The sequence below is a fragment of the Filicampus tigris genome, chromosome 7 (assembly GCF_054856515.1).
Source record: "Filicampus tigris isolate MCC_2025a chromosome 7, RoL_Ftig_1.0, whole genome shotgun sequence".
Lineage (NCBI taxonomy): Eukaryota > Metazoa > Chordata > Actinopteri > Syngnathiformes > Syngnathidae > Filicampus > Filicampus tigris.
Window position 1 is genome coordinate 17,097,529 of NC_141223.1, and position 12,674 is coordinate 17,110,202.

General features: G+C 39.5%; 2 protein-coding genes across 2 annotated transcripts in view; one reads left to right on the forward strand and one right to left on the reverse strand.

The window, feature by feature from the left end:
* Positions 1-2,421: 2,421 nt before the first annotated feature.
* Positions 2,422-12,674, reverse strand: part of LOC147144944 (uncharacterized) — a 33,833-nt gene continuing 23,580 nt past the window's right edge. The window contains exons 25-33 of the mRNA XM_086036836.1: positions 11,697-11,910; positions 10,368-10,409; positions 10,216-10,290; positions 8,742-8,896; positions 8,533-8,619; positions 5,557-5,703; positions 4,786-4,956; positions 4,532-4,668; positions 2,422-2,674 (exon numbers count right to left, since the gene is read on the reverse strand). Coding sequence (XP_085892962.1) covers positions 4,555-4,668; positions 4,786-4,956; positions 5,557-5,703; positions 8,533-8,619; positions 8,742-8,896; positions 10,216-10,290; positions 10,368-10,409; positions 11,697-11,910 — 1,005 coding nt within the window. The 3' untranslated portion in view covers positions 2,422-2,674; positions 4,532-4,554. The remainder of the gene's footprint in view (positions 2,675-4,531; positions 4,669-4,785; positions 4,957-5,556; positions 5,704-8,532; positions 8,620-8,741; positions 8,897-10,215; positions 10,291-10,367; positions 10,410-11,696; positions 11,911-12,674) is intronic.
* LOC147144945 (interferon-induced transmembrane protein 3-like) lies at positions 2,514-3,490 on the forward strand. The gene is made up of 2 exons (XM_086036837.1): positions 2,514-2,637; positions 2,797-3,490. The coding sequence occupies exons 1-2, from the start codon at positions 2,524-2,526 to the stop codon at positions 2,950-2,952; spliced, it is 270 nt and encodes an 89-aa protein (XP_085892963.1). The 5' UTR covers positions 2,514-2,523; the 3' UTR covers positions 2,953-3,490.

The window sequence follows — 12,674 nt, forward strand, 5'->3', positions numbered from 1 at the left end:
AACACAAATCAACAAATCAAGGACAACTCGCCATACTCAAACATAGTGCAGATGTATACAGTAGTTTTGCCGGTCAGATATCCTTGCCCACTCCCAAGCGAGTATCAGCAGCGAAGAAGTTCGTTGCCAGCAGTCAGCCAGTCATCGCACATCCCCGGTCGTACTTGGAGGAGTTATTCTAAAACAACTCATTTTGAATGTGCTGTAAACTTTGCGAACAAAGTGCCATCAGCTAATGGCTTCAAAAGCTTGCCTTCAAACCAGGGGCGGAGCCATGGGTTGGCCTGGGTGTAGTGAGATTCATGAAAAATTTATATGCTTTTAATTTTTTTGTAAATTATTAAATTATTTTTGAATTAGTGTTTCATTGTGTTGTTTTTTTTTTTTATTGAATATTAAGAATGGCATAACTGTGGTTTTCTAAGGAAGATCTTAACTTTGTCATTTTATTTGAATATACAATGTGTCGGGATAGGAGTATTGTGCTCAGTTAGAGAAATATTTAGGCCCACCCTGATATTTCCACGTCCACCCATTAGCCTCATTCTGGCTCCGCCCCTGCTTCAAACTTAAAAAAGCTTATTCAGGTAAGTAGAAAGTTTTTTACCAAGAGGTGTCAAGGGTGTGAGATTTAAGACTTATACCTAGTAGCGTACTAGCGCTACCTAATAGTAAATTTACTGTGTGCTATGGCTGGCTTAGCGAGATATGCCATGGTTTGTTGGCAAGCGATTGGCTGTGATTCAACGTTTGCAAGCTCATAATGCCACGGGATATGTGCAAGCCAATGCTCCGTGGCATTATGGAGGAAAATGCCGAACAGAAATCATAATTAATTCAAAATAACATTGACTTAATTTTCGAACGTATTGGTATAATGTAGGCCAAATGCTGAAAAAAAAAAAAACATTTTAACGGTGGCATGCGCAAGTCATTATTTGATTTTGATTCAATTTATTGAACATATAAACAGATTACGAGATAAAAACAAAAATTGGAAGAAAGAAAAGCGAAAAAGTCATCAGCAGATGTGATAGCTCACCAGTGTCAAACTCAAGGCCAGGGGGCCAGATCCGGCCCGCGACATAATTTTATGTGGCACGCGAAGACAAATCATGTGTGTTGACTTGACATGTTTTTTTTTAAATTGTCTTCACAACATATTAGATATTTCAAGCATTTGTTACCAATCCTTCCTTTAAAATACATTGAAAAATTGTTGACAAACTATTCACTGACTTCTGATTTGAAAACAAGAGATCCATAAATTAGTTGTGTATAAGGCGATCATACATTTACACGTGTTAACAGTCGTAACGGCCCTCCGAGTGAAATCAGCACTACGATGCGGCCCGTGACAAAAATGAGTTTGACACCCCTGTGATAGATCATCTCGACTCAAAGGGAGTAGGAAGAAGTACAATACTTATCTAGCCCAGCATAATTTTGCAGAAACGTTCAATTTCAATAGAGTCAACGATTAATTTGACTCTGTGTTTTATCTGAGTGATGCCAAAGATTATAAACTTCGTCAAATTTAAATTCAAAGACAATTTATTTGTATCAAACCAGTTGTTCAAATTTAGTTCATTTTCCATAGTAGTCAGAAGCTGCTTGAGATTTTCTCTGGAATACTACAATGTTATGTCATCAGCAAATAGAATCATCTAGGTAACATTTTATCCATTTATATGCCAACCTCTTCTTGTACCAAATCTCTCTGATTTTCCATTAATATATTATGATCTATGGTGTCAAAAGCTTTTTTTAAGTCTATGAAAATCCCAACAGTAGATTATTTTTTTTATTTATACTAGTAGCAATTTCTTCCTCAAGTTCCATTACTGCCATAGAGGTGGATCTTTTTTATCTGAAACCATATTGGTTGTGCTTCTCTATGGAGTTGTCGAGTTTGTGTGAAAAATGTTTTTCGAGAATCTTTTGGAACTGTGGCAGCAGTGACATTGGTCTGTCGTTTGTGAATAGATGTTTTTCTCCACTTTTATATATTGGAATAACTTTTGCTGTTTTCATCTTCGATGGGAAGATACCAGTTTTCAGGGACAGGTTACAGGATAAATGTATGTGAAAGGTTGTTGACATGTATTCTATAAGATTTTTTATTAATACCATATCAATGTTAAAACAGTCACTGGACTTTTTATTTTACTTTTTATTGTTTTCACATTATCCTGTTGTATTATGGGAAAAATGCTACGTATTTTAGAATTCAGCCTCCAAGTACGTTCAAACGTATTTGCAAATAGTACATAGAACCGTTCCGTCCCTGGGATGGAATGCCTATCTATGCTGTTACCTATAACACTAACCCAATAACAGCTCACTTTAAATCAAGGGTATGAATAATTTGGGGCTTTATTTTATGGACAAAGTAAAATAGCCCCAGCGGCATTGGTGACGCTCTTGAAAGTCAAACAAGTTGCTTGGGGGACTCCACCCATTCCTCACAAAAGGTGACGGCTGTCACCCTCCCAGCCACTTGAGCTCTGAATACGAGGCAGTATGGAGAGAGGACAGACCCCTTCTGCACCACCCTCCTATTTGGCGTGGTCCATCTTCAACACTCTATGTTGCTGTCTGCCGATTGGCATCGCAGCCATTGTCTTCTCCTCCAAGGTAGGCTTTGTTTTGCATTTGTCTCTTTTCACATTATCTAAAAAAAAAAAAAAAGACATGGTTGAAGTTTTTTGTGTTTCAACTGCAAATCCACTAAATGAATGGCTTTCGTCCCAGTAATGACTGCATTCCTTGAATGCTGCTCTTGTTCTATTTAAGGTGCAGAACGCCAATTCTACCGGAAACGTGGTCGCAGCTGCTGATGCGTCAAGGACAGCCAAGATCCTCAATATCGTGGCGCTGGTGTGCGGATTAATTTTAATCTCCATCTTCATCGCTCTCAAAGTCATTGAATTCAATGAAAGGCAGAAATAAAAGAAGGCACTCTGTGGTGGAGTCAGTGCTCAAAGGCTTTTGCTTCAATGGACTTTCGTCTCTGAAACATACTTAAAAGTGCTTTTAAAAACAATCATTTACTCGAAAAACAGTTGGGCCAAGAATAACCCGATTTGGGTCAAAAAGGCACTGACCTGGCAACTTGGGTCAATTCGCCCCAACTTTCTGTTTTATGTTTTCTTTCAATTTTTTAAGGAAAGTTGAATCCAAATTGATCCAAGTAGAGGATCGGCCCTTTTTTTTTTTTTTTTTTTCAACCCAAATTGGATTATTTTTTACCCATATGTTTTTATAGTTCATGTTAATATCTGAGTGAGTGTATGCATGTGCTCTACTTTGTGCAACTTTAAACAATTAGACAAATAAAATCAGTTAAAAAGTATTAAATGCAATTCGAAAATGTCATCATCACACTTAAACTGAAAAACCAACATTTTCTTATCCCTGAACACGAGATTGCAATTGTATTCAATATTCACTGAATGACTTTATACAATAATAAACTATGTCACAGCAAATAAATATGTCACATCATTTCAATTGATTGAGTTGAGCTCTGAATATGAGGCAGTATAGAGAGAGGACAGACCCATTCTGTCGCGCCCACCTACCGGTATTTGGCGTGGTCCTTCTTCAACATGATTATGAATAAAAAGCAAGGGATTTCTGATTTTGCTTTTGTTCTCTTTCATTCTTATTCACAGTAAATTGCAGAAAAATAAACTCCACTTTTTAACAGATCGCTTATGTAATAGCATAATTGCCAAAGTCATTTTTATGACAATTTCATTAAAAAAATTAATAAAATAAACACCAACGTGCATGCTTAAAATATTTCTTATTTGTGTCTGTGCAAATTCTCAGTCAAGACAATCCACATATCGTTGCTGTCCTGTGAAAAACACATATGTCCAATTTTGTCATTTTAAAGAAAAAATCATGTTATTGCGATGTCCATAACGTGGAAACCTCATTAACGTCAATTTTTTTAAAAAATGGGAAAAAAATGGACACACGTGTTTTTCACAGGACAGCGACGACATGTTGAATCGTGGCCACTGGACTCGTTCTTGCTTGTTGTGATCTTTCCTTGTTTCCTAAAAAACATTTAAGAATAACTTAAGCTATCATGCTCTTAGGCTAACATAAACTAATGTTTTACTCCCAAAAGCACTTATTTGCATGAGTAAAACCTTTTCAAAGTTTGCAAAAGACCCTGTGAAGTCAGTGGTTTGCTTCTAAATGCATATTCTATATTCATGTTTGAAGATAGTTGCTGAAAACATGCACAAATACTGAGAACTACATTATACTGAATTGTGGAGCATAGTGTCATGATTCCAGTATTCCTATTTTTGGGGGGTGGCTAAAATGCCGCCCAGTGACACATTTGGGTGTCCGACATATGTACCGCACTGAAAGTATATCTTTCCTGACCGCCACAATTTACAGAGCAGCTTGTGTTGTTATTTAAATTCCCAAGCGAGGAGGTGACCTCACTTGTCCCATTATGTTTTGGCTGAGAGAAATCAAATGACAGCCTTATGGTCCAACTTACATTTAATGTAACAACCTTCCTCTTTATAAAGGGTGCTTTCGGCCTTCCTCTGTCACCGAGGTTCTTCGTCTTAAAACCTCTTCGAGTTGAGAGACCAGAGACGTTTCTCTGTGTTTCTTCCCAAGTTCTTTGATGCCCTATTCCCCCCAAAAATGTTTGTTACTGTTCACTTGGATTGCTTAGACAACAAAGGAGGAGTTGACACACTGGACCAGTAAATAGCTGCACTGGCTTCACAATGTTTCTGTACTCACGCTGCTTGGCTGTGGTAGAGAAGCAGAGGGTTCTCCACGTCTGTGAAGAATGAGAGAATTTGAACATCCCTGAGGGGATTCGTCATCCCGAAATGACCAATTGGCATCCTGTGCGGAGACATCTAAGTCCAGTTTGGCCTGAAATAGCTCCCCAAGAGTTGCCTGCAGTACCTACGGTGGCACATGACAACATTAATCCCTTAGCATACAGCTCTCGCTCAATGTGAAAGGGTCACACAGCAGTATGGAATGATGGCAGCACCCTGGTTGTCTGCGTGCCTAAATTTGGAAGTACTGACATAGCAGCCTACCCAAAGTAAAAATGGAGACCCTAAGTGTTGACGAGAAAACTGCACCTCAACAAGGGTACTGTTGGTCACTTATTACCCACATTGCAAAGGCATTTGGGCCAGATCTGGCATGAAGCTAGCGCAGGTGGTATTAAGCCGGCACTGGCATACGGCATGTGAACCGAACATGGCCGTGGACTGGCAAAGGAGGCACTGTCTTGACTCTGGCAAACAAGATGTGGGCAAGTTGTTGAGTGAAATGTCTGTTACAGTGCATTTTAAGTTCATCCTAAAATTTCATCACAAGATAAATTTAAGCTTTTGTGAGAAGTATGAAGTTTGACTAGCACCACGGAAAAGCACCACGGAAAAGACCCAATGGTCTAGCTGTTAGGTATCTACATGAAAGTCTAAAGAGTGTTCCCCAAGACACTCAAAAGTGACAGACAATGGAAAAGCAAGGGTACTTGTTTGTTCGTACCTTACAGAAAAGTCTTCCAAAGGCAGGCGTGGAATCATTGCTCATGTCCTTGATTGCGACATGGGACAAACAGTGCAGCAGCAGAAGGGAAAAGCCCCCAACTGAATGGAGTCTCTGGCGGCGGACAAAGAGCGTCTCATCTGCTTCCTACCAACATGGGCACATGTTGTCAGAAACGTTAGAGTGAAAACCTTTAGCCTATCAAGGGCCACTTCAATTTCAGCCCTCTGACGGCAACACTAAGATTCTGGATTAAAAAAATAAGATTTAATGATAAAACACAATGAGTTTGATGCAGATCAATTGCGCTCACAATTTGGGAAGGCTTCACAAAAGTAGTCATTTTTATGTTACTTTTTTTAATTGATGGATTTTATGAGTGTTTATGAGTGTCTTCGCTATAACTTTCAAGCCATACCCATTTGAAATCATGGTAGATTACATGTAAATCAACTGTTTAACGAATGGCAAATAAATATGCATTGTTTAAAATTGTTTTTATTTATGGTCAGTGGCTGAGACAGAAATAAGATTTGGCCGAATACTTAAGTTTTGAATGCAAATAACATTTTTTAAATATACTGTATTTATGTAGCTGCATTTACAAACACAAATAAAGTTTAATTTTATGAATAAGTACACCTGTTCAATGGAAAGTAGGCCTGTTAAGATTTGTTAAGAGTTGTTTTGGCATCAAGTGTATTAAAGGGATTTTGTACTGTATTTCAAAATCCTCAAATTGTTTTGGTGAAAGTAACTTAAGTAAGTAATGCAGAAGTAGTTTTAGTCTGGTACAGCAATATTGTAATATAATTGATTACTTTCAAATGACCTGTGATATATAACATTTTGGTACTGCACACATAATTGTGAAGTCCAAATATTCAGCTCATTTTTTTTGTGGTAGACACTTCTGCCAGAAATCTTTCTAGTTTCTGTCGCCATGCAGTGCATTCAAACGCTGATGACCATCCTCAGTTGCTGTATTTCAAATGAAGCAGAGAAAAGTCCCCTGAGTAACAGACTTTGTACTGTAGTTATAGCTGTGGAATTCCAGCCCGTTTACTGCTCACATGGCTCCACATGTCTCATTGCGCCTTGCTGTGAATTTGGAAGGAGTGCACTTCACTTGTGGAGCCTTTTGTGTGTGAAGGTCACCCTGGATAAAGAACATTCTCTAAAACTTGACACTGTTGGAAACATGCAGTAAATGTTCTTTTTTTTCCCAAACCAAAAGAGAAGGCTTTGAACATTTTGAGACAGTTGACAACAGGAAGATGACAGTGGGTTGTGTGATGGAAGTTCAGCTGAAAAGCCGTGCTACTTCTGGTGGGGTTTTTTTCTTCTTTTCATTACACCTATACAACAAGCCTTCTTTGCACATCTGCATTTATCTGTGTTTTGTTGCTGTGTTCATCAGCCTTAGTGCATTTTTGTACATTGTGATTTCCTTTGTATACTTTGTACATCTGTGTATATGTCCCAAAAATTGTATGTCGAAAGCTGTGATTCACTGTGTTTACAGCAAGTATCACTAAATAATGACCCCGATTAATATACAACAGTGTATTAGGCCTAAATGTTCATCAAAAACGAGAAAGAGGTTTTATTCCTAAAAAGAATATTTATAAGCTAATTTAACATTTTGCACAATTTGAATATTAACACTGTCCTAAGTTAAACATGTACTGCATGTCAAAGTTAAAAAAATATACTTAAAGTAGAAGTCAGCCCAAACATATATGTTTTTAAGAATAGAAATGTGTATTCAAACGGGTTTTAAAAATGGACAGAGAGAGGCTTGCCTAACATTCAATGGAAGGTCTTTCAAATGGGAAGGACCAGCAACAGAAAAGGCTCGATCCCCTCTGAGACTCCGCTTAGTCCTCGGCACCACGAGCAGCGCCTGGTCCACAGACCTGAGGCACCGGGGTGGGTGCGTAGGAGTGGAAGAGGTACGCCGGGGCGAGGCCATTTAAAGACTTATAGACAAATAGAAGCATCTTGACATGAACCCTAAAATGCACTGGGAGACAGTGAAGGGAGGTCAGAATTGGTGTTATGTGCTCCATCTTGCGAGCTCCAGGAGCAGCAGTTTGGACCAACTGGGGACGTTAGAGAGGACTGGCTCCAAAATAAAGTGCATTACAGTAACCTAGCTGAGATGTAACAAAGGCATGGATTACTGTTTCTAAATGCTGATGAGAAAGGAGGGGCCTACCTTATCCAACTGTCTAAGATGAAAGAAGCTGGACTTTACAACAGTGCTGATTTGCTGGTCAGCAGTGATTTAAGATCACTGTCCAATTCAAAACCCAAGTTTGAGACTGTTGGCTTTCTATGTGAAGCCAGGGGGCCCAGGTCAACAGGGTGGGATGTAGAAGAGCCACTGGGACTGAACACCATGATTTCTGTTTTCTTTTCGTTTAAATTTAAGAAAAGAAAAAAGAGGCTTTGTTGTCCTCTAGACAGGACAAAAGTGGTCTGATGGAGAAAGCATCTGTTTTTCTCAGCGGGACATAGATTTGACAGTCATCCGCACAGCAGTGGAAGGAAATACCGTGTTTTTGAAGGATGGAACCAAGTTGCAGCAAATACAATGAGAACAGCAAGGGCCCCGAAATAGAACCCTGTGGAACACCATACGATAGAGGGGCAGAGCGGGACTCAGAGGAACCTAGGCTAACAGAAAAAGTCCTGCCAGTCAAATAGGATATAAACCACTCTAGATTGCATCCACTAATGCCCACTTGGTGTTGCAAATGAATACCGTGGTCCATCGTATCAAATGCTGCAGTCAAATCCAACAAATAAGACATACATAGTCTCCAGTGTCAATTGCCAGGAGGATCTCATTAAAAACACGTAAGAGGGCTGACTCTTTGCTAAGCATCATTTTGAATGGAAAATGAAAACGGCAGCATATTCCATTCCATATTCAGCATGTATTTTGATGTAAATGAGAACTAACATTACCTGATAAAAGAAGGAATTCCTGAAAGTGTTGTCGTGGTAGTTGTTATAAGGAAGACTTGCAGCTATTTTAAGAGAAACATTTGGAGTCTGTGGAGTGAAAGCACAACACATCCTTGTTGGTTACTGTACCATGTGCACACCTCATAAATAATTACAGGCACAGTACATTGTGAAATAATATTAATGATAAGGACTGAAATGTTACAAACAAGTTGCAGTGCATGCAAGGTGTGCATGAGGAAAAGTCCATGCTGGTACACCAGAAATTCTCTGGGGTTGAGGCCAGATGAGTTCAACGGGATCAACTCTCCCTCACATTGCCACTGACATTCCAGGATGTCCACAAATCTGTTGCCGCTATTGTCTGAGCAAAACAGAGATCGCTTATACATATATAGAAAGGTGTATTCATTAGGGAAAATGATAAAAGGGGTCATGAAATAAGCAAACACTACATACAGTATTACTATATATATAGATATATACACACACAATACAATTTTATTTATATAGCGCATTTCATAACACCTTGAGCTGTAACAAAGCACTTAACATACAAACAACAAAATAGCCATAATACAACAAAATTATGTGTGTATATATATATATATATATATATATATATATATATATATATATATATATATATATATATATATATATATATATATATATATATATATCCGTCAATCATCAGAAAAACGGGCGGCCGTCAGGGACGGACTGACCCATCAGTCTGACGGAATGCCCACCTCTGGATATTTTTGACAGTTGATTGATAATGACACAAACGAAATACTGTATACTTATTAATATAAATATGAATTAGTGTTTGAGCTTTGGCGTCATCTGTTGTTGCATTTGTTTATGCAAACAAATATTTCTAATATGGTCTAATTCTGAATTCTTTCTGAATTTTAGCATTTTTCATATGACACGTGATGCATATGGAAGGCTCTCTGCGATAACAGCTGATGTCTTTCATGATATTGCTTCAAAAATGAAAGAATACTACATGGACATGCTTGAAAAGACAACTTGTTGGTGTGTTGTGATGAAAAGGATGCAGCCTTATACCACTGGAGTGGAGAAGAGAAGGTTGGAGAACAACAAACAGTTTTTAAAAATGTTTCAAATTTATCTTTATCTTATCAAAACCACCAAAGCTTCCAACCTTTTTCATGGTGACATAGAACTTGCATATAAACAACAACAGCAAGGGTACGAAGTAGCACTGCTGTCAGTGTCAGCACAGGAGGCTCCAGTAGAGTTGGAAAGAGAGAGAGAGCGAGAGAGAGAGACAAGTGACGCTTTTCATCATGAAGATGTGAGTATTAAGCTGCTAAAATATTAAATGTTGATTCATATTTTTTCATCAATTACAGTAAGAGCATTCAAAGGATTCACTTGTTAGATAATTCTCATGAAGGATTTTAAAGGCATTGTTAAACTCTGGAAGTTGAAGAATTTTTGAAATTCATACATTTAGTTGATGATCTACATTATTGTTTAAAATATTTGCAGTACACTGATGTGGAGGAAAAGTCTATATATTGTGATGTTCTAAAATATACAGTAAAGCTCAACAATGAAAGAATGTCAATAGCCATCGCTAGCCACGCCTATGTGTGTTTTATGCAGTATAATGGATGTCTATGATGTACCAGTGATTCCTCCTCCCACCTTTTAGCTCTTGCTCCACTCCTTTCAAGAGCTGAAATAGAGGCGAAAGTTTCAGCAGCTTTGTCCACTCCTCCTCTGGGAACGAAGGCAAAAGCATATCAATGCCACACAAGTCCAGAGTTACATGTTTGGTTTTGTATAAAAGATGCTACCTGGAATTGTTGGGACAACGATGTGACTTGGTGGAGGGTATGCTGTCAAGAAATGTTAATGTCATTTTTTTTTTTTTTTGCCTGCCGTGACTGTGGTGGAGACCCAAGCAAATTTCTAGGCAAAATGTCAGTTGCTCTTTGATCGGACTGGGAAACAGCTGGGGCACGCTATTCTATCTTCAGAGTGGCATTTAACCCCAACCGCACCCCATCCTACCCACCCCACCTTTTTGAACCAGCCAGTGTTTTGGTCTGCAACACGTGGCAACGACTACATTAATAAACTGGACTGCATACAGTATGTGGTCATCAACATCACCATTAAAACCACAGTCCAAATTAGTCGACTGCAAAACAAAAGGTGTGAAAAGCCAAGTGGCACAAGTGAATACATAATAGAATGTGCTTGATGAGAAAGAGCATTAATGGAGTCTTTAATGCACTTCGGCCAATACAAAACTGGGAACAATTAGTACGGTAGTTCTATTTTGGGTTTCATCACAGGCATGGCTCACCTGTTTTCTGGGTTTGGTCATGTGACGTTTGCAAGCTGAGCACTTATGAGGAAAAAAGACCAGATTTTTAAAGACAATTCAATTACGTCTGCAAATGAAAAGTCATAAAAAAATATCATTTAATATTAATAAAGTCATGATTTTACGCCCCCCAAAAAGTATTTTTACAAGAATAAAGTGGTCACGTGTACTTTTTGTGATGGTCAATGTAGAGTATTCTCATTTCTGCAGAGGCCACAGTGCATATTTCGCACCAAAAACATCAACATTTGTGAGGCTTACAGTCATAGATATAACAAGGATACTGAAAAGTCATGTTCACTTAAGATTTTCGACAATTGTGTGTCATCTTCAACATCGCTTACCCTGTACAACAGGGGTCACCAACTCCGGTCCTCGAGGGCACCTGTCCTGCAGGTTTTCCATCTGTCCCTGCTGTAACACACCTGATTCAAATGATCAGCTCATCAGCAAGCTCTTGAGAAGATTGATAACGATCCTGATCATTTTAACAGGTGTGTTACAGCAGGGAGAAATTGAAAACCTGCAGGACATGTGCCCTCGAGGACCGGATTTGGTGACCCCTGCTGTACAGGGTCACGGAGAGGTGCTGGAGCCTATCCCAGCTGAATTTGGGCGAAAGGCGGACTACACCCTGAGCTGGTCGCCAGCCAGTAGCAAGGTACACATAGACACCGTCACTGAGCGGGAACCGATTCCACGTTGCCCAAACGCATGTCAGGCGACTGCGCCACTATACCATCAGCAAACCATTTTTGACAATTGTACAAATAAATTGATAATGAATTATTACCTCTATCTGGCTGCGGGGCAGTGTCAAAAGTGTGCTGGTGACAGAGGTTAGTTTTGAGATTGACTTGTTTATCACCCACAAATCGCTGGTTCAGTCTGTCCAGCAGAGGTAAAATCTTCCTTTGGAGCAAACTCATGACGTTCCCAGTCGGTCTGGGCTGACACAACCGAATCAGGCCATATTCCTTGTACCAGAAGTTCCCACATAAGACTTCCTGAATCAACAATTGCAAAGGACGTACAATTTCCCATCACTGTTGTCATTCTGATGCAATCCTTTTAATAATCATAAGACACATTCGTCAAAGTCTTACACAGAGCTGGGCATTCCATCTATGTGATGGACCGGTCCGTCCATCCGCCTATGACGGACACCCGTTTTGCTGACGGTTGACGAATGACGGGTAAAATTTCAAAATCGATGGACTAAGCAAAGTCGGAAGGCCATGTATTTTTAATCCTTTAGTCTGCAGTCCGTCGTTAGTCTATTCTTCGCGGTCAGGCTTCGATGACCGCGGCGAGGAACAATAATGAGTTGTTGTTCAGTTGTTGTTGCTTGGACGACAGATTTGAGTGAGGGCCCAGGCTGCGAACAGGCTTCCATGGCGCAGAGAGTCACTGTGAGTCACTCTTTCTGTTCAAATATCGGCCGGTGGGGTTGGTGGTGGTTATAGAAGTTTGCCGTTGGAATCGCAAACGGAAGCCCGTTTAAAATCAAAAGCGGACCGGCCTATAGGCGGGAACTATCCCCCCCCCCCAAAAAAGGCGAATGACAGACGACAGAATGGTACCCACGGTGCAGACGAATAGCGAATAACGGCCCAGCTCTGGTCTTACGTCCATCCCCCATAAAACATACTTTATTTTATAAAAGGCATGTTTTGTCTTCTCTGTTGACCAATCAACATACAGCAATGTATCTAGCTCCACCCTATATCAACAACCTGTCTTGATACCTCCTAAAAGACTAAATGTTACT

Bases quoted from the DNA above. Each gene is read 5' to 3' on its own strand.
- LOC147144945 (XM_086036837.1), top strand. From the start codon at position 2,524: ATGGAGAGAGGACAGACCCCTTCTGCACCACCCTCCTATTTGGCGTGG. The intron at 2,638-2,796 runs GTAGGCTTTGTT...GTTCTATTTAAG, and splicing joins CCATTGTCTTCTCCTCCAAG to GTGCAGAACGCCAATTCTAC.